Source organism: Patiria miniata, unplaced genomic scaffold (genome assembly GCF_015706575.1).
Source record: "Patiria miniata isolate m_02_andy unplaced genomic scaffold, ASM1570657v1 HiC_scaffold_29, whole genome shotgun sequence".
NCBI lineage: Eukaryota > Metazoa > Echinodermata > Asteroidea > Valvatida > Asterinidae > Patiria > Patiria miniata.
Window position 1 is genome coordinate 2,615,709 of NW_024037068.1, and position 21,451 is coordinate 2,637,159.

Below are 21,451 nucleotides of genomic sequence, written 5' to 3' on the forward strand. Positions count from 1 at the left end.
ACGAGCTCTGGTACAACATGTATTTCTTCCTTTTGGCTGTCCCCTCCGCCTCCACTCAGACCAGGGCAGGAACTTTGAGTCCAACGTCGTCCGTGAGCTTTGTAATTTGTATGGTATTCAACGGAGTCACACTACCCCGTACCACCCTGCCGGAAATGGACAGTGTGAGAGGTTCAACAGAACCTTACACAACATGCTTGCTGCCCTGCCTGAGAAGAAGAAGAAAAAGTGACCAGAGTATCTGCCTGCGCTCGTATATGCCTACAACAATTCTAAGAATTCCACTACAGGGGTGGAGCCATTTTTCTTGATGTTCGGTAGAAATGGCCGTTTTCCACATGGCTTGGTCTTAGGCGTGGAAGCCTCCCCCAAGAGTGGTAGAACCCTTGGATCTTATGTCTCAAGACACCAGAAGGTCCTAAAGGAAGCTCGGAGAATTGCAAGTCGCAACACTGAACTTGCAGCGGCAGCTCGACAGGCCCGACAAGCTCGCCACAGTTTTGAGAAACCACTCGAAGTGGGCCATTATGTTCTGGTGCGCCAACATGGACTCAGAGGCCGATCCAAGATTGCAGATCATTGGCTCGACGAACCACACCTGGTAATCAAACGGCCATTCCCAGATCGCCCAGTGTATGTGGTGCGGAGCCACCTTGGTCAAGAAAGAGTCGTACACAGAACAGCGCTCAAACACTGTCCTTGGCTCCCTGAAAACCGACCTGTTGAGTCGTCATCAGACAGAGCAAGTGATTCTGAGACCGACTCTTCGTCCTGCCCCAGGGCCTATATGCTCCGTCCCCGTGCTACTACCATCAAGCCAGGTCAGCTGCCAATCGGTGTGGAAAATGCTCCTTCCTCCGATGAGTCTGATCGACCCCAACCACAGGTTAAAGAGGAGGAAGAGGCGGTACCAGAGGAGAGTCCCAAACCTTCAGCAGTAGATACTGCCCAGAATGGGTCTACTTCTGCAGCTCTGCCCAGGCGGTATCCTGTTCGGAGCACACGAGGAGTGTTGCCAGATCGTTTTTAGTAATTTGTTGCTATTTTGGAAAGCGTTTTCGCATTTTCTCTTGTTCGATTATGGATGCTGTGCATCCCCAAGGAGAGCTTAGTGGTCCACTGTTTGATCCAGGTTCTCTGGCCTTTGGTTACTGACCCTTCTGTTCAGATCCCCATCATCGAGGACGATGATGACTAGGCGTGGAAGAGTTGTAATGGTTGTGTTGATTATATTTCTTGTTCTTCTATAAAGACCCCTTTCTCTGGTTGTTTATTCACTACAAACCTTGCATTTACTTTGTTATTTATTCATGTGACTTGAGGGAAGTCTACTCAGTGTGACTCGAGACAAGGCTATACAAAGTATTGATTTTTCTAGTGGAGCCAAAAATAGTATTGATTTATGGAGCTGTGATTTTGAACTTGTATTTTGTGAATATTTCTTAGTCAAGGAAAATGAACATTATGTTTAGATTTTAAAGAAGAATTATGCTTATCTTGATTAGAAATGTGTATTATCAAATTATTTGTCATCATAGGTTTGGCTTTAGATCACTTTTGTGGATTGTTCACTTGACGTGAACTGCACGTTGTTAATTCACAGCTCCCAAACCATGCGGTCGCGGCAAGGCCTAGGCTAGGCAGTGCCTGCCCGATCTTTACAGGTAAATGTATTGTACTTTTTTAGGTCATTTTTGAATGCAATTATTTCACCAAAAATCCAGATGATTATTACTTATGTGCCCTTTATTGTATCAGCAAATTATTATAGATTAATATGGTGGTAGTTTTGGAGAATGTAATGAAGTTTTTGGAGAGATTTTTGCTGTAAGATTTAGGGAGCACTGTGACCAAATGCACGAGGGTTAGCAACCCATGTTTGCACTGATGGCACACACAGTGTGACCATGTGCAGTGCGCGTGCGTGAGCAGTACATGTATTGTGATATGTAACTTACAGTAGTTTGTGGTTTAAGAGTGATTTTATGTGGACGTAGGCCTATATTGCATTATTGGGCACTTAATTGTCTGGAGACCAGTTTATAGAAATGCTTACAACTGTCACTGTCATATAGTTTTGGAAAGTTCATGTAAGTTGGTGATCATATTGTGCATTTTAGGGACGGATGTGGGTGCTTGCGGTGTGTGATAGTGTGTGCGAGTGTTGGTCAGTCAGTGCGCAGGGCCGGCCTGTCTGTTTGTGATTCCATCCTTGGGTGCTCGATGCGGTCACCATACTTGCATATAGGCTTTTCACTCTTGGTAATTAACTGGGTAATGTGTGTACATCTTTCTAATACATGTACGCTTATTATTTCATGAGTTACACATGTACATTGTTTGTATTTTGAAATGAAACTTATGAGTGCCTGCCCGATCTTTACAGGTGGCCCCACCTGGGCCGATTCAGTTTGAATAAACAATCAGAGTAAGGGAGATCCAGTTTCCGTGTGAGCACTCACTCCAACAAAGAACCTGTGTGCCCCCCTCTTCCCTTACTCCAGAACCAGACCAGAGCCCCCCTTCCCTGAAGTCCCCGCAAGAGAACTGCCCCTCACACATACATTGCCATAAACCACAGTGCCTGAAACTGTGTTCACCGTTTGTCAAGTCATGATGAACTACATGGAGTAGATGGATGTACAACTTGACAAACTAACCATAAAATGTTATCAAATGAGGAAACTGCCTAGCAACTTTTTTTCGGTCTGATCTAAAAATATGTTAGGTTATTAGCTGGCATGATGCTCAACAGCAACAGTAAATTTTAAGTGAAGTGGAGGAAACATAAGGCATTCCTGGTGTGGTAGGGTAAGTGGAAGGAACCCACCTCGAAATACCGTTCTCTTCAAAAGGGATCCATGACTACATCAATCGCAAATCACTTGCATCAGTGGTGCTTGTATGTTCAGCACTAACTCCCTTTTCCCTAGAAGTCCATCCAATCCTCCAAAATCAAATACTATGGCAAACTCAATCCACGGGCGTTGCGAGGAGAGGGGGCGGGGGGGGGGGGCTTGCAAAACAATCCATTGTTGAAATTGTTGAAATTTTAAACATGGATTCCATGATGTGAACATGTCTTTCTGGAGTTCTCTTCTGCGGTGGTGTCTGAGTATTGGTGTTATCACCACTGGAAGCCTTTTCATCAGACTTCTTACCGCTGGCGATTTCTCCTTTCATTGAATTAACAGTCACTTCTTTGTAATTTTTTTTCCTGTTGGTTCCACCTATTTATTAGTTGTAATACCTTGCCTCACAACTGGCGCACTGTGTTGAACGCGTCAGAGTCAGCCAGAGCGCATTTATTTGGCGCAAGGGTTTAGCCCAAGGTGTAAATCCGGGGGGGGGGGCGTGGTGCATCCCTAAATGTGCAAATGCAGTCTCTTACTCTATCACTTGTTGGCGCTAACATTCTGATATTTTATGCGAAAACATGACTCGGAAACTTTTGATGTGAAATCGAGATCCTTGAATGTTGTTTTTCTCTGAATATACATCATTCACTGAGCTGAAACTTCATCAGGTTAGTTGTTCAGCACCCTTCTTTGGATTTTGAGCACGTTTGTTACTGCAAACGAATATTATGCACAAATTAAATATGATGGACTATACTCTTAACTGCGGCCGTTTGAAGCCTGCCCTTTGTGAACCTTTGGCGCTCATTCTAAGTCTCTTCAGTGACGCACACATCATTACACATACAAATGCGGTTCCATTCCGGTGACTTGCGTTTTCTAAACGAGCATCCGTACGTAGCCCTTTACAACACATTGTTGTCACAGCAACGTTACCGTCAGTATCTTTCACACCACGTATGCAGGGCTAGGACCCCCGCGCCCTAAATTAAATACTCCACTCAAGCACACATTAAAGTGGCAGTGCCTTATGTAGTGAAGTTGCCCTTTATTTATTGAATGAAGGGAGAAGTAAAATGCGGTCGATTGCAGTTGTTCGTCTTACACGCGTGCAAGCTAATTGAAGACTGGGAGTCATGGGGAGGAAATCTTCACATATTTTGAACGTTCTGCAACCATGTAAAACGTACCATAACGCATCCATTAAAATGCCCAGGATGTTAAAATCTTGCATTTCTTTTAACATCAAAGACGTCCGTTTCGTGATATTTTTGACTCAAGTTTGCTGCTTGCAAAGAGTCAGCTGTGATCTTCAAGGTAAGACCATTTTTAATGTACTTCTTTTTCATTTCTGTGTGTGACTTTAATGTTTGCATCCTTTAAAAATCAAAAGTATTTGAAAATTCTAGTCCACCCCAGCCCCTCCCCCCCCAAAAAAAACCCCCTGCTGCATGGAAATTTGATTTGTTTTTAATAAGTGAACCCCGAAAGAATTTGGAAAAGACACGTTTATTGAACAGATATTCCTCGCCCGTAAGCATTCTTTTAGGGTTAGCAAGAGAGGACACGACAAGGAAACCAGGTTTAAGTATTGTATTTCCGAATGGTCACCAAACGTTTAACGCGAATCGTCGTATAATTGTTTGTAAATCTCGTTCTCGCCTTGTCAGACGAATTCACCTTTTCTTTGTAACGGTCCATAGCTCCGACGGCTCATGAACCTTCGGATTATCGAACATTCGGACCAACGAACCTTTGTGCTACCGCAGCAAACATTCAAACCTCACTTTATTTTGGGCTACCGATTTTCTAACGATGAGTGTTGTGGTAGCATTGTTCCCTAGATTTCTCGGACTATCGAACCTTCGGATCCAAAAACCCTTTGGTCTGTGAAACTTTCGGACTATCAGGCGGACACCTTACTTTTACCGGCTAGACACAGCTGGAAACAAAATGCAGGGGTGGTGCAAATGTAGAAATGCAATTTTGATATCTGGTTTGTGTCAGTCATGTATTGTACCAAACTGTGGTGTGTGAGAATGAGTTTCAACAATTCTATTTCTATGTACAACTCTACATACTAGAAAAATTGTGTGACATTAAAAAATAATAGCGTCCGAATGAATTAGAGACTCAAACCTTTTTTTTTTTTTAATATGTGCTCAAATTTTGTCGAGAAAATTTAGTTCAGGAAAACCTGATATATTTAATCGAAATGAAAAACACAATATGTAGTATCTAATTTTGTACGTGTATTTGTATGTTTTATTAACATCTTAAAGACTCAGTTATTATTACACAATGCTGAATCATCTTGAGTTTTCTTATTTAAACATTTAAACGACAGACATTCTGATATTAATAATTTCTCTCTATTTTCAGTCATGTATCACACTGTATTTATACTTGCGAAAGTTGCACGTCAATAATATAATACGTTCATTCTGCCAAATGTAGTATTGGGCGGCAAAATGCCTTTTTACTATAAAGAATGCCCCGTTTCCTCAAAATGCATATCTGGTTTGCATTAAGCAGACCTGCCAACCAGTACGGTTTTGCCGTATTTAATACGGGAATTTATTGAAAATACGGCCGTACGTTTTTTCTCCATAAAATACGGGTTTTGACCATTTTGACACGCCAAAAAAAATCCTAGTTCGGCTGCGAGTGAAGAGTGCGCAAGAAGAAAAAAACGGCTGCGAACGTAGACTACGTTGAGACACGAGGCTCGACATCGCGATCAAGTAAGCTAGGGTGTCTGTGATTGGTGCATGGGATGTAAACAAACGCATGGACCGGGCGTATTAACCAATCGGATCGTTGCATACAAAAGCGCTAGGCATATACTGCGCATACCATGTGCAACTAGCTAGCTGAGGATAATTGAGCGTGGAATTCGAAAGCAGCACTGGCGTGAAATAAATATGGCTTCGACCTCCAAAAAAGATATTAAAAGGAAGCAACTGTACAAAAAAGAGTACACCGAGAAATGGGATTTCATCCAGCCGTCCCAGAGAGGAGAGAATTACGCACGGTGTACGTTGTGTATTTCGTCTCTTCGTTTAGTAGGCCTAATATTATTATTATTAATCAGAATGGTTTTGTGAGTTTTTACTGAAGTTTACTAGCCATACAGTTTTAGGTGGATTAGGGCATTTTTAAAATAAGTTGTAACGTTAAGGGGCATATAACGTCGGGGGAAATAATTTTGAAAAATCGCCGCCCCCCAAAAAGAATTCCTCAAAAAATGCCTCCCTAGTAACCACAAGCTTTTGATTCACTTTTAAACTGGAATCCTGGCGTCTAGTGGAAAAAATAGAGAAAGAAATCACCGTAGTCCGTACATTTCCACATGCCCTGATCGTTGATTGAGTACGGCCGCCCCACCACGCTGGCGCCCTTATTTATCAGGATGTAGCATGCTCGCAGCAACGTGTTTTACGTTTGTGCACTGGTTCCTGTCAACAAATATATCTTGGGCCTAACGGGCCGGGTACCAGCTGCACCGACCATGCGACCGTATCGGAGTATGCATCGACAGCTTAATGTTCGCGTACTTTTCGATGACAGGTATTGAGGCGACGACTTTTTTTTTAAGCAAACATAGCTTGGAACAAGATAAATAATGACAGTTTGCTTAGTCTGCAGACTTTCTCCTTCATTATTTATGTACTTTTAATGTGATAAACTCGTGCAGTGAAATTGAATGACGACGTTTTGTTCGAACACGAATACTGTGTCCGAAAACTGGGCGCACTATTACGGGCGCGCTGTAAAGGGCGTTGATTTTTTTTTTTAATTTATAAATTCCCTCTCACCGCCCGACCCGGGGAACCAAATCCGTAATCCAACTAACTGAGAAAGGTCTTAACTAAGTTTACTTCGATATATCATAGAGTCAGTTGTGAATAGAATTGAATTGAATTTTGAATGGAATTGAATTCCTTGAATTGAATTTGAAAATTATTTTTTTATGTTACCTAGGCTATTACCTATTACCTTATGACTTAGTTTCAGCGGGCCTTTTTTTTAAAAGTCCCTGAATACAGCAAAGCTCTGCTCAATTTTTTTAAATTAGGTATTTCTAAAATCCTCACACCACGTGGAATTGCAGCAACATTAAACCTTTGTAAGCTCGTTTGTGCATTAAAACAAAAAAATACAGGTTTTCAAGGAAAAATACAGGTTTTTGAGTTTCAGAATACAGTTTTGTTATCTCACAGGTTGGCAGGTCTGATTAAGATGCTCTTTTACTTTTTACCTCACCGTAGAATTGGTAATATGTTCTCTTTTTTTGCGAAATGTGGTATTTGGCGGCCATTCTATTCCTAAACCGTGTCAAAATTCATGCTTGAAAGCAAAAACCCCACATTGTCTGCCATTTTTATCTGATATCTGCCTGAACGGCATACTTCTCCAATGATGTGTTACAAAAATGAAACAAACTACTTATAACGCAATTATTATTCTGTTAAAATTATTGTTTTTATTACTTGTCATCGTGTACAATTATTTCTTAGCATTTGAAATGACTGCTTCGACGCCTCATTAAGTCCAACAAAATATCATCCCCCAAACCAAGTAAAGACCCATGAATCTGACGCCACATAAGTCAGACGTTTCATAAGTCTGAAACATGGTTTGTCCGTTGTCGAAATAAGGCGTTGTTATTATGAGGCATCAGAGCCCTATAACTCGAATGCCTCAACAATCCGACGCCTCATAATTCCAAATTTTCGGACTTACGGGAGGGTCCACGCTGTAGAATTTGGTTACAATGCTAAGCATTGTGTTAATGCGTCAAACTAAAAGAAAGCACCTAATCTTAACGAATGGATTCAAATATGGTTTTTTTATGCGTTTGCTCTGAGGTAAATGTCATGCTGTTTCTTTGACTTTAAGAGCTCTTTCTCATTCACATTTAAACGACCTATCATGTGACGTTCATGTTACCAATTATCTTGGAATTTTAGTAGAGAACAATGTGCAGCACTAAAAGTTTGCGTAATGTGAACATTTGAAATTGTTTTTGTGGTAGAGTCCCCCATGGCAATTGGTCGATCTATTGATTGTTCGCGCGGAAAGAGCAAGCTATCCCCAACTAAAAAGCATTTTCACGAGTCCGACAACGGCCCATTGTAATTGAGGCCACGGTCTGGCTCGATATTCTTCGTTGTCACAGCAACGCTTACACACCGGTGAACTTATTCAAACACGAATTCTATGCAGGACAACTGCGCCCTGAATTAAAAACTGGAACACACCATTAAGAATTTAAGCGCCTTAATGCAGTCGTCCTTTCTTATCAATCAAATTGCAAAAAAATGAATCGCAATGTAAATGCCCGTGAGTTTGATGCGACGCAAATGCTTTCAAATATGCCAATGGTCAGTATATTTTACCCAACGTTGTCTACTGTTGGGCTGTTCACCTGGTCACCAAAGGTTGTTTGAATTAGACATTTTAGCCAACGTTGATTGAATTAAACCAAGTTTAACTGTTTTAATCAACCGTGGTATACAATGAACCAGTTTCACTTTACGTTAGGTAAATGGTACCAAACATTCACTGGTCAAATTGGGAAAAATACACAATGTTGGTTCAAATGTAACCAACTTTTCCAACAATATTTTACAAATGTTTTGAGAGTGCAATATATCGTATAATCAATCTATACGGGGTTTGACCGTCCCACCGAAAGAAATGTTAAAACCGTCCGTCTGTTATGAAATATAACGGACTATGACATGTGATGGTAGACTTGTTACAATCCTCCTGGTTTAATTTTCAAATTGAATTTCTAACTGCTATCGAGCAAAGGTATTTTAAAAATCTCAAAATTGTTTGAACACTTTTTTTAATTGTGTTTATACCCTCTCATTATGACTTGACTAATTATCTGCCTCTTAAAATTTAGAGGGGCCCTTCTCTAGCCTGATTGGATGCTGATGAGATAAAAAAGACACCTAATATTCAACGACATGCCAATTTGTGAACCGTCTTGGTCCGTTATCTATGATATGCATGTTTTATGTTTAATTTATGAAGCCCGACGAGGAGAACCATCGTATATGCATAAACAACAAGCACCCACGCATAGTATTGTGGCATATAGATGACAACATGCCATGACGGTTCGCAGATTGAGTAATAATAATATTAAAGCCCGAATTAGGTGATCTGAAGCATACAATTAACAACGGAACACGACTGTCCGGAGACCGAAAAGCAAAGAAAGCATGAGTAATTAACTGGGGCATACACAGTAAAAGCCGTTCGTTGCGGCAATCAATATCAGACTGTTTTTTATCTATTTCGAAGAGCAGTTATTGTCCAGCCGAGTTTTGTGGTCATACAAACAACATACCTTTGTTTATTATAGACCAGTTCCTTTTGGTACACAAGTCAACCAATCAGGTTTGGTTAGGTAAACGCATTTTTCTTCATCAAACCTTACCACAAAAATAGTGCTTGTTCATCTCAAGCTTTCATCAAAATTGCAGCATATTCTGCTCAGTTGATGGAAGAACATAGTTCATTCCTTGAAAGCCATTTTTTGGTCGGTTAATCCAACCAATGATACGGTCCTGCCACCATTGGACATTGTTTGACCCCCCTCCTATAAAATGAATAAATCATTTTATTCAGTCTTTGGGCCTACTTTACACCGTGAAAATGTTACTTAAAAATTGTTCGCCATCCATTCAACCAAAATATTATTTTATTTCAATAGGAAACATATATTTTTCACACACACAAAAATACAGCAGCAGAAAATATTTTGTTTTTTTAAATGTTAAATGTATTTTTGTCTTACGAAGTGTAACACATCGATGTTTATTGTAAAAAAATAAGTCTTGTTTTGACTATTACAATTATGTGCATGATTAATTTCGCGGACACCATTTGGTGTCCCAGTTTGCACGTGAAACCTAATAAAATGTCCAAAAATTAAAATTTCCCAAGCATGCAATCTTTATGATTTCACAATGGACATGTAATTAAAGTTTATGCATTTGGATACGTCAGCGAGCCCAATAATCTTTATTTTTTTAATAAACATTGCACAAATTTCCAGTGTAAAATGGACACCAAAAAACAATTGTTGTTTATACCTGAAACAATTTGTGCTTTGCAAACTGCGAATGTCTCTCAACTAGTTTTCTGACGGAATGAGCTGGGCTGCAAAACTGCGTAGCAAGTCGGTCGTCATCTTCAAAAATTACCTTTTTTCAATAAAATGTCCAACATTTTGCCCAAAAAGATACTGCCTAAAATATAGCTGGCGGTGTGCCAAATTTGTATATATGCGCACTCACTCGCTTCCAATTTCTTTTTTTTTATATATAGAACCAGTAGCCCCTGATTGGCTACCCTTGTCTACAGCACTTTGTGAGTTCTATTTTTGTGATTCCAAAACCGACTTAAATATTTTCGGCTTTTCTTTTTAAACAATCTGATATTACACATGAACATTACAGCTACAAACGACACACTACGTATGCCGACCTCGCAAGATGTTTGCATCAGGGGGTGGGAGAGCTGGACATATCAAACTTGACGTTTCGTAAATTGGTCCTGCTGTTCCTATTCAGTTGAAGATTCAGTTGTGTTCCTATTCACACAAATGTTAATCACTCATCATCGTAAAATTAATCTGTTCTGTTTGCTTTTTGCAGCATTATCGGTCATTGGCAAGCCAGCATCGCAAAGCATGGGGTATTACCCGGCAGGAAATGCAGTCGACAACGACATAAATACGTTCTCACATGGAGGTAAGCTGTTAGAATCTTGGAATTTTTTTTCGACACCGGTTGTATCAAAACCAAAGATAGACCTAAATTTGCCAAGTGTAATTACATCCTTATCCTTAATTGTGCGAATACCATTCGCAACACATGTAAGGCAACTAATGAGTCATTTGACAATGCTATACAACGACGGTGATAGGAGTATTTAGGTTCAACACATTTATAAGAATAACGCTAATTTCGTTGAAGCCTATGAAAATAAGGAATGGACCACCCGAGTCATTAAGGGGTCCTCATGAGAAATCTAAAAATGAAGCTGCGGCCTTAGCTCTTTTCGTGGTCGGTATGGTTGGAGGTACTTTGTCCTTGGGATTTGGATCTGGAGTGTTGGATCATGAGCTGGGTAATCTGTCAGCGTTAAAGAAGTGCCAAAGACAATTGGAAGGTGCCAAAGACATCAGGAGGCGCACTCATCTTTTCGTTGTCATCAGATTAGTCTGGTCGCTTATCAGTCTCGGAAGCCAGATGGCGTCTCGATTGCTCAATACTGATCACAGCAGCAAATGACCAAGGAGGTGTGGGCCACTTGGTATGACGATGTCATGGCACGGCATTATATACCACAGACAGAACATAGACTGCCGTGTCATATTGAAACCTCATGATCATTTCGTGATCTGTTCGGCGCCCGACTAAAATGAATTTTTAAAAATCTGGTCAAAATTTTTTATGAAATTAATTTTCGGTTTTTATAAAATACCTCTTGTAGTGAATCTGTAAATCTAGTAAAGGAAAGCAGTTAAATGCGTGTTTCATAATAACATTGTGCACTAGCTGCTTTGGACGCACGTTGCAATTTACGCGCGCCGAATATTCTTACAGTGTTGTTTTCTTTGAGTTGCTTTTTGGCATGTTATAAATGTTCTTGCTCTCGTTTTTAATTGTATTGCAAGTCCAGTTTTGTCATTCAAGTGATGAAAATCTTGTTTAAACCGACGAGCTTTATTTATCACTAATAATGAAGGGCATTGGTATGAGGTATCATGACAAAAAGATAACTCCGATACAATACCTTTGACCCATCAATGAATTGCCTGTAGTACTGGTATCATTGGTCAGTTTGCGATCCAAGTGTGCCTGGTTCGATTGCTCTGTTGCAGTTATTGTATATCCAAATGGATGGCCAAAGGCCTCCTGTCTAGTTGCCAAACACATCTTACATAAAAATGTTAATGAAGACCCTGTGAATGTCCTTTCAACCTTTTCATCATACTCTAATGGGTGTGGTGACCGTTTAGAGAAAGACGATAATTAACATGTTTATATCGACGCAGTCCAGGCTCATCAAGGCATATCCACGGTCATCAAACGACACAATTAGTCTAACTTAAACAGTCTAAATTATATTTTTAAAATGCATCGGCCCGTTAATTGGCAACAGACAATCCCATTATAAAAAATTCACTCCAGGAAACGATTTATATAATGCAAGATCTCAATCCGCACGATGTGATTTATTTGCATTGTTAACTTAGGCGCTAAATTATTTACATGACTGGGAGAATTATTTAAAGGTAATATATCTGTCTACTGCAAGTACATCACTTTGCGAATGAGTTCTTCCCCACGACGCTTGCAGCTATTGAAATACATGTGCAGGATTAATTATTACGCGTGCTTTGCTTCGCACATTTGGCTAGCTCGGAGACATGGGCTTGTATGCTGACTAATAGTCTTCACAGCTTCTTGTATGCTAATATTCTTCACTGTATGCTGACTAACCATGTCATCTTTAAAGCACTTCTTTGCCGACTTACAAACAAAGCAGTTACCAGCTTTGCGCCTTGCTCCACGGCACTTGCTTTAGCGGCTTTTTTTCTCTTGCCCTGGACGCTTTCGAAAAATGGTGGGGTTGCTTTCAATGACGTTCTGGTGGTGCAAAACTTGGCCATGAACTGCTCGCGCACTAGAAATGACTAAATGTGCGCAGCGTCCATACAAATAGTCAGCGATTGCCATTGAAATAAGCACATTATTTCGTTATGTTCACATCCCAGTAATTACTACACAAACGATATGTAATGCCTGCATTATACACGCGCTTCCGCCATTAACCTGCAGTAGCGTTATATCAACCACTAGTTGTCGCCAGAACTGTACGAAATAACATTTCTAAAAAAAATTACTCACCATTGTTAGATAATTAAATGCTTTCTTAAATGTTTAAATTCATTAAGGCTTCGGCCCTCTAATTTTTGATGGCTTTATTTCTCAAATCAATGCTAAGTTTGATTGACTAAAATGTTTTAGGAAATTCAACAAAGACAAAGGGAATTTTGTCCCACTTATGCATCCTCGCATTTAGGTAGAAGTTAGAAAAAATAAAATTCTTGAACTCTTGAAAACTAACAGAGTAGCACGGGTATTCTTGGCCGCAACAACAAACAGTATTGTCAATGTCAAAATTTTAAACAACTTTCAAAAAGTATGTCAAATATTTGATTTGCATCCGTCTAGTGTTACAATGTGGATCGTTGGCCTGTATTTATTCACATTGTAACAATGGAGTGGGAGTGGGCATATTTTTTTTAAATATCAATGGTTACGCTAAACGATTTAATATTGTTATAATATGACAGCTTTCATGAATTATCAGCGCAAGGAGTTTTTATTTTTACAAAATAACCTCCTGTTAATTCAGACTATTTCACACACTAATTCACACGGATCCATTCGCTTGATGCATGTGAAATTTTAATACGTACAAATAGGCTCTTGGCAACCTAATGGTGGGTTGGCGAGGCCCCTTTAATTCATTGGACTGAACCAGGGGGAATAAACCGATACTTATAAGCCTATTTGATATTAGCATTTAGCTGAATTGACTTTGTTACGATGTAATGAGAACGTTATCTCGAAATGCAAAATTCATTATGGATGGAGGGCCTCTCTTTACCAACCGTCATAGTAATGTACAGTAATTGAGCATTATGACTTCCGTGATGACAAAATCGAATATAGGCCCTACTTTTAAATAATAGACACGATAATGTAGGTCATGTACTCAAAACCGCAATCCCCAACCCATTGTCCAATGGCTTGCTATCTTACCGTCATCGTCGCCGTAGATATTATAATAGTCTCACCTAAGATTGTGTCATCTCTATTAAATACACAGCTGATGGAGGCGACCCACATCCTTGGTGGAGAGTTGACCTGCTGAATGAACACTGCTTGGGTGAGATCACAGTCACTACCCGACAAGGCTGCTGTGGTAAGAAAACTAAATAAAGACATTCTTTTTTTCTGACTGATCTATCATTATTCAGTTTTAAATCATATTTATTTATTTATTTATTTATTATTTATCCTGGGTGATCCATTCAGTGAGAAAAACTCACTGATCTCCCCTGGATCCCAGCTCACACAAAACTACTATTTAAATACAATTAAAAGTACACATGTACAATGTAAGAATGTTAAAAAATTCATTGAAATAAACTTAAATAAAATAGGAATTACACAGATCAACAGACATTTACAATACAATACAAAACATCGCTGCGAGATGACATCTCCTCCCCCCCCCTGTTTTTTTTGGGTTTTTTTGTCTTTTTTTTTTCCTCCGCTTATTTTCTTCTTTTTTAACTAAGCTGTTTGAGTTGTTTGACGAAGTGATTAAAATCGTGATTTGAATCATATATTTGAGTTTATTGGCAGACGGAAAAACAAAGAATTTCAATCTTCAAAACCTGACGATGACGTGCATAACGATGTTTTGGGTTTTTTTTATTATGGTCTCAAAAACCCCCAAACAAAATATCCTGTCGGTTTAATATTATAAAAGATATTGGTGGAACATCGGTATAACACTCACCTCAACAGCGAGTAGCAAACTAAACAGAAGGCAACATGTCCATCTGATCCATTATTATGTTGCTGACCATGTGCAGAGTTGCCAGTTAAAATCTAAAAGGAAGAACTTCGCCCTTTACAATTCCAGCAACTCATTGAACTTCAGGTCTTCAACTCATATTTAGTTGAGTGACTCATTTTGTTTGCGCTTTTCGACCAACAGAGGGCGTAATGTTTATCGAAGATGCACTACCATGGTCACGATGCTTTCACGATGCTTTCAATTTACACCAATTAAATTGCTGCTTGGGCGCACGCGCGCCTGTGCTGCGCGGTGGTTATGTATTAAGTCTGATCACACGACAGACGGACGTCCCCGGCGAAAAAAAAATCAGCAACAGAGCCACATTTCACAATAAAAATAAAAATAGCCTCAACATTCGGAAGACGTTTTTCAGAAGGATATGTTGCAGAGGACGCTTGTGAAGAGAAGGTGATTTGTTCGAAGTCAAGGTAGTGTTCTAAAAGCTCGCTTAAAATGGATGGTTTCCGTTGCTTCAACAAATAACATGAGAAAGATTTACACGTAGCTGCGTAGGGTTGTACAATGTACTATTTACTTCACTTTGGTGCACAATTTGGATAGGAGTCAGTTCATGTACCGCTCATCAATGTTTACAATGAAGTGCCTACGAAAGAAACACTATAGCTCTTTGCATTAGGCCCTTCTTCTGTAGACAAGGGATTCTCGCTTTCAGGGGGAAAAACGGCTTAGATTTATTTATTTTTTAGTAATCTCTGTTATTTGTAAGATGGTATAGGCCTATGTTTGTTTCATTATCCACCTATTTATTAGTTTCTTTGTATTTATACTGTGTAGGTTTTAAAACAGGGCGATTAAAGTGCTACGTCACATACCAAGGCTGGTGTGAGTGCTAAAATGAGTGGCTTCCCGAGGATAAAATTAAAGATTTGATTCCCTGTCCAGCTCCTTGTTTGACTAGCTCCTACACCAGTTGAGGACATTATAACCTTACTGACATCAATCATGCATTGAGGAGTGGGAGAAAGGAATCACCTCCGGTAGCAATCAGGAGAGACGCACTGGCAGAGGATTGTGACGCACTTTTTTGGTTTAGGTACATCATCAATAAAAAAACTTTTGAGAACAGTTAGCTGTCATGAAAGTTGGGAAACTGATGGAACGAATTGATGAATTTGGAAACTGGTCATATGTTATCCCTGGTAACTTTGTGGTTTCATTTTAGAAAGCATTGTATAATTCGGGAGTATGATATTAAAGGCAAATAAAGATTGATCAATAATGGGCGCCACATCTTGTTATCCTTTGTAACGGGTGATGCCACAAAGGGACAACACAAAACAAGTAAACATCTCTAAAGTTTAACATCATGCTTTCTCAGTCATCAAGCATCAGTGTGGGCGTTGATATATTGATAAACTAATTGACTTCCTGAAGGCCAGGTCACCTAGAAAAATTCTCCAAAACTTTGTGAAGGAATTTTGGCTCGTTTACTGTGCCAAAAATATTATTTGTCACTGACACTGACATTGCATTTGAAGTGGCAAATAAGGGCGAAACTGACACGTCTTTTGAGTAAATTACGCACGTCCAAGAAAGGAGGGAGACAGTCCTTCGGCAACTGGCTTTTAAAACACAGGTTATGGAATTTTTAAGTTCTGAATTGTAAACTGTATAACAACAGTAGGCCTAGGAGTGTAACTAGGGAACAAAAAAGTAGGAATACTTGCTAAATTTGCTAAATGCCATTAACAATGCACGGGACCTTCAACACACCCTTTTGTTATACATGTACATCAAAGTTGTTGTCGATTGTTGGGATGTCGCCTACACCCACATATTGAAGAACCATGTGAACAACTTTTACACAATTATCGGTGAAACACTTTTAAGCGAAGTATAAACCATACCGAGGCGGATTGTATGCCAATTTGATCTGTACATTCCCATCAATGGGGGCGCTCTCTATGACACATTCAACTTGATAGTGTTCCGTAGGTCGAGCAGCATGATCTGCGATGCCTTGTTAGATACTTATTTGCTAGATTAAAAGACACTATGTCATCTAAGTTGGTGATGATGTGGGTTGGTAATTGAGTATCTGGAATTGCCAACTGAATATGATTTTTTTCATGATTGTGCTCCTGAAGCCTGACTTGGATCATGATGGCCTGCACCTTGAACAACCTAAAACACACACAAGGTTATAATGTTGCAGTGCATTATAAAGAATTAATTAATAACAGGCACATCCGCTTTCGAGTAAATATCCGTATACAGTTTTTAAACTCAGGTATTATGATGGATTAATCGGGGTTTGACGCCTCGTAAGTCCAAAATTTAAGATGCGTCGGACCTATGAAGCATACATTTTATTTATTCCGCCTCATAGGTCCGACGCCGCATAAGTCCGAAACCTCGTAGCTCCGACGCCTCGTAAGTCCGAAACAGCGTTTGACCATTGTCGGACTTATGATGCGTCGGACCTATGAGGCGTCGGACCTATGATTCGGCCCCGATTAATCAAATAATATGGTGACTACAATAATATGGTGACTGTAAGGCTACACACCAATGTTCCGACACATCTTCGTTCCCACACCGCACACCTATGTTCCCACACACCTAAGTTCCGACTGCACATATTCCTATCCCTAACCCTAACTGGGAGTAATCCTTTGCCTAATTCTAACTGGGAGTAATCGTATCCCTATCCATATTTCTATCCCATAACACAATCTTATGAGCAGGTTGTCAGAACATCAAACAGTCACCGACTTGAATACCTGTTGCTCGCCAGTTTGATCTTCCGAATGTTCTTCTATTTCTCAGTCAGGATCCTGTGTCAGTACGAATGAACTTTCACGGAAAGAAATAATGACAAAAAAGTGACTAAATATATTTATTCCGTGAAAAAAAATGTGGGAAACCAAAACGGTACCCCGCAAGTCGGTGGGCATTCCTTGTTAGGTACCTCCCATTGTTCCAGTACCCCATAAGGCAGTGTTTATACGTTCACACGTATGGACAACGTGTTCAATTAATTTAATTTGAATGATCACTGTCGTATTACGAAATAATTTCTCGAATGAGTGGTTTGGAAGACACAGACTTACAGCCTCAGGTTGTAAATAATACAATAGACGAATATGCGCCTGATTCTAAAAAGCAGATAATGTTTCTCAGGTACTAACATATTCCGTCCTATTATTTTACTTTTTTTACAGCTACAAATACCTTTTGCATGCTGCCAGCTATGTAGGGGGCTAAACTTTAATAGACACGAGATTTTTGGCTCAAAGTTAATACACTTTATATAAAAAAAACCTCTTCCCATTGAAGGTAAAATTCCATTTTCAAACTACAACACATTCACACACATTCCGCATACGATGCGCCATACACAAAAGGATATAGTACTAGGAGCTGATGGTGTTACTGATTGAATTTCTCAATATTGTCTACAATACTGGAGAAAAACCGGCATACATTTCAAATCCATTTATAGCCTTCGTAGAATGTGATTTATCAATCGTGCAATCATTCTTATATGAGCCACGTCAGTAACATAATTCTAGTGTGATGCAGTCAAGAAATAAATTCAAACCTGAAATTGGTAAAAGCAATGTAGATTTGTGGATGAAACCAACTGTATATTCATACTAAGAACAATAATATAAAATTCAATTGAGGTACAAAAAGATATTTACCTATATAAAGAAATTGAAATTTTAATGCAGACAAAAAGACTTCAGATCTATAATTTAATAGGGTTTCTGGCGATAGAAAGATTAGTACTCGGGATGTGTAATAACTGGAAAGGTTCCTGAACAGAGCTTATTGAGATCTAGCCATACAGAAACAAATTGGAAAGGCAATAATAAGTCACCGGTATGAAGCATGGCTTTTTCTATGTAGCTATGCACGGAGTCGCCCTCTGATTGCCCGTGATTGGGCTCAAAGAAGTGAACGGTGACAGTATGGACATACCTTGATTGGCGACCAAAATCCATGATCGTAGCTTGAATTACAGAATTGTTGTCCCGGCCTATGCAACGATCAGAAAGCAAGTCAACTACTTCGACACCCCTTTCATCTTGAAGTTGAAGGTAGTGGTGCAAATGTGAAGTTATTTCAAATGACCCACGTCCTGTTTCTCCTTCATGTGACAGGAAACAGACCCCTTCCCTGCTTCTGGGTCTATATTGAACACTGAAAAATTATAAGCCAGTCTACGTTTGGAGAAAATCTCGGAGCGGTATGAATACATAAGCTGAATATTTCTTACTCGTCAAAGCCTTTTTTTATAGCCTCCTTCAGTTCACGAACTGCTTTTTTCTCCGTGATGTACTGTAGGCTTGCTGAAGTTTTTCCCTCTTTGTCATTTTGCAGACCGAAGAATATTCTTGACACAGACAGCATGCATCCTTTTTTGGATGATTAACGAATGGAATACCTTGTTGAGCGACAGAGATACTCCATTTCGGTGTTCGTTTATGTACATTCTGTACATTATGTGTTGATTTAAGTCTAGAGACAGGTACTGACACTTGCTATTAGCTCTGCAAAAATGTGACCTCTTCATAGAACTCTTTTTCTCAATTTGAAGAACACCACAAGCATCACTCTTCTGCAGAACAGTCCTGATAAATTTTGTGGTGTGATGTGTACCTTCCTCCCCATTCAGTACTACAATAATCTAAAGATGACATAAACTAAGCTGACAAAAAGAGAGTGCAGACTGCTTTGGAGAACATAGTCACGGATTATATTTAGCATACCTAGTTTAGAGGAAACAGTTTTCTTCACGTATTGAACGTGTGGGCCCCAACTTAAAGTGTCATCAATAATAACACCTAAACATTTACAAGAGTTCACCATTACAACTGGACTACCAGCAATACTGACATTAAGTAGGGTGGTCGGCACTTTTTAGTTTTTTTTTGTCCAACTAGTACAAACTTGGTATCATTGGAAAGAGCTTCCAAAATGAAAACTAATGGTACCAATTATAAGTTTACAGCTGAAAGTATAGTGAAGTTATGGACCATTAAAGGAGCATGTCCAACCCTTATTATTCCGCCGGCACGGTGCGGGTGTAAAATAAAAAATCCCAATCACCTCAAAATTTTTAAGAAAGGTTTCGAAAACATTTTCAAGTTCATTAAGATGAGATCATATTACCTTAAATTAGTATTCTGAGGTCCCCTTTATAGTAGTCCTTTAGAAGCTGGTACGTGTAGATTTCGTCGGTGCTGTCATATTTCATGTTAAACCAGGAAGGGAATCCAGGGACCTAAAATAGAATTTCATGGAAACCTTGCATTAACATTCATCCAACTATGGGTTGAAAGTATTATAAGGCCCAAAAAAGGGGTTTTAACTTTAAGCAAAAGGATATCTTCAAAGTATGGAGGTATTTGATGACAGACAACATTACTCCAATATTTAGGTTCCAGTGGGAACTAACGTCAGTTTGTCCCCTTTTTGGGCCTTATGTAGAGATGTATTTTCAAAAATAATACCAAAAAAATTGTCATGCAAGTGCAAGGAAGAGCACTGGTCATAATTCATGAGGTGATAATAATGATGTGCAATGAAAATCTATGTTCAAAACAAGGTATTTCAGGCAATATCAACACATAAAAAAAAGAAATAGAAACACTTTTTATAAATAAAGATTGTATTTAGGAACAAAAAAGGGTTATACTCACAGTGGCCCTTATTTATCTGTCATAACAAGTGATGTTAGTTGCCATGTTAATCAGAACAACAAATGTATGTACTGACAACAGTTAGTTCAAACACTTTGTAAAGATATAAAGAAAACGTGATGCTGATGATAATGATGATGATGAATCAACATCAAATTTTCATTGTATTTCTGCAGTCCATGATGACAGCCACATTGGGCAACAATGATGAAAGTATTCCTCCAACCTGAGATATGACTTTCCCAGCCCACCACATCTCTTCACCACCATCCGTTGAACAAGGATGGCTGACCCACTTTCCCACCAGGAGGAGCTGGCTACCTCCTTGGCCATCATCTGACTCAGCCTGCTTGGCTTGTAAACGGAATGACTCGGAAATGAGCTTCTTCAGATTGACTTGCAGCTCCTGAGGGCCCAATGCAACTTTATTCTTTGAAAAGGCAAAGAGATTTTGATCCTTGTTGACAGGTTTTTGCTGTAGAACGTGTTGACGAAAGTTAAACTGAGCCTTCAGAGACTTCAGCTTTTCTGCTTTACCTTGAAGAGTTACATATTTATCAACTTCACGCTCACTCTGCCAGAGTCCCCAGTACATGATATCCAGTGTGTACTGCTCAAGCCTCTGTACACGTCTCCTCTTGATCTCCTCTGCTTCAGCCAGCTTACGAAGCAGATTTGCCCGCCTTGCTGCCTGTATTTCAAGCTGGCGTTCCTCGAATTTCTTCCTGATTTGTCTTAAAGACTTACTTGCAGCATGGAATAACTGCGCCTTTTCTGCAGCTGATTTTGAAGCCAACCATCCCATTGTTTTTTTGGGAGCAAACACAATGTAGGCTTCGCTCGCTACTGTTGTTATGCTTGGTTTTTTCTTTGAGAAGATGATCCAGGTGGCCAAAGATACTTTCAGAAAATGTATTGTGCTTTGGCAATCCCTTTACACGTTCCCGAACATCTGGGGGTACGTCATGCCACTTTCCATCCTCAAGGTGATCGCTGAATATGCGTTGAAGCAGTCTGGCCATTGCTGGAAGCATTATCTGTAGAATAACCTCTACTTTCCCGTCATTTTCCCATGGTTTGACAAGGTTTTTGAAGATGACGTTGTGATCCAAATTGCTGTCATGGCAGAAGGGCAGTTTTACATTTCCACTGATGAAATCATCAACACTGATGATGACTTGCCATGAGCAAGTAATCAATGACATCTTGGTATTGTCTTCCAATGTCAAG

General features: G+C 39.6%; 2 protein-coding genes across 2 annotated transcripts; both read left to right on the plus strand.

The window, feature by feature from the left end:
- The first annotated feature begins 238 nt into the window (after positions 1 to 238).
- On the plus strand, positions 239 to 2,429 carry LOC119735711. Its single transcript, XM_038209594.1, has 2 exons — positions 239 to 1,664; positions 2,387 to 2,429. Exon 1 carries the CDS (start codon positions 311 to 313, stop codon positions 1,028 to 1,030), a length of 720 nt encoding a protein of 239 aa, XP_038065522.1. The 5' UTR covers positions 239 to 310; the 3' UTR covers positions 1,031 to 1,664; positions 2,387 to 2,429.
- Positions 2,430 to 3,796: 1,367 nt separating this feature from the next.
- Positions 3,797 to 13,900, plus strand: LOC119735860 (fucolectin-6-like). Its single transcript, XM_038209797.1, has 3 exons — positions 3,797 to 4,175; positions 10,538 to 10,633; positions 13,788 to 13,900. Exons 1-3 carry the CDS (start codon positions 3,995 to 3,997, stop codon positions 13,898 to 13,900), a joined length of 390 nt encoding a protein of 129 aa, XP_038065725.1. The 5' UTR covers positions 3,797 to 3,994.
- The last annotated feature ends 7,551 nt before the right edge of the window (positions 13,901 to 21,451 follow it).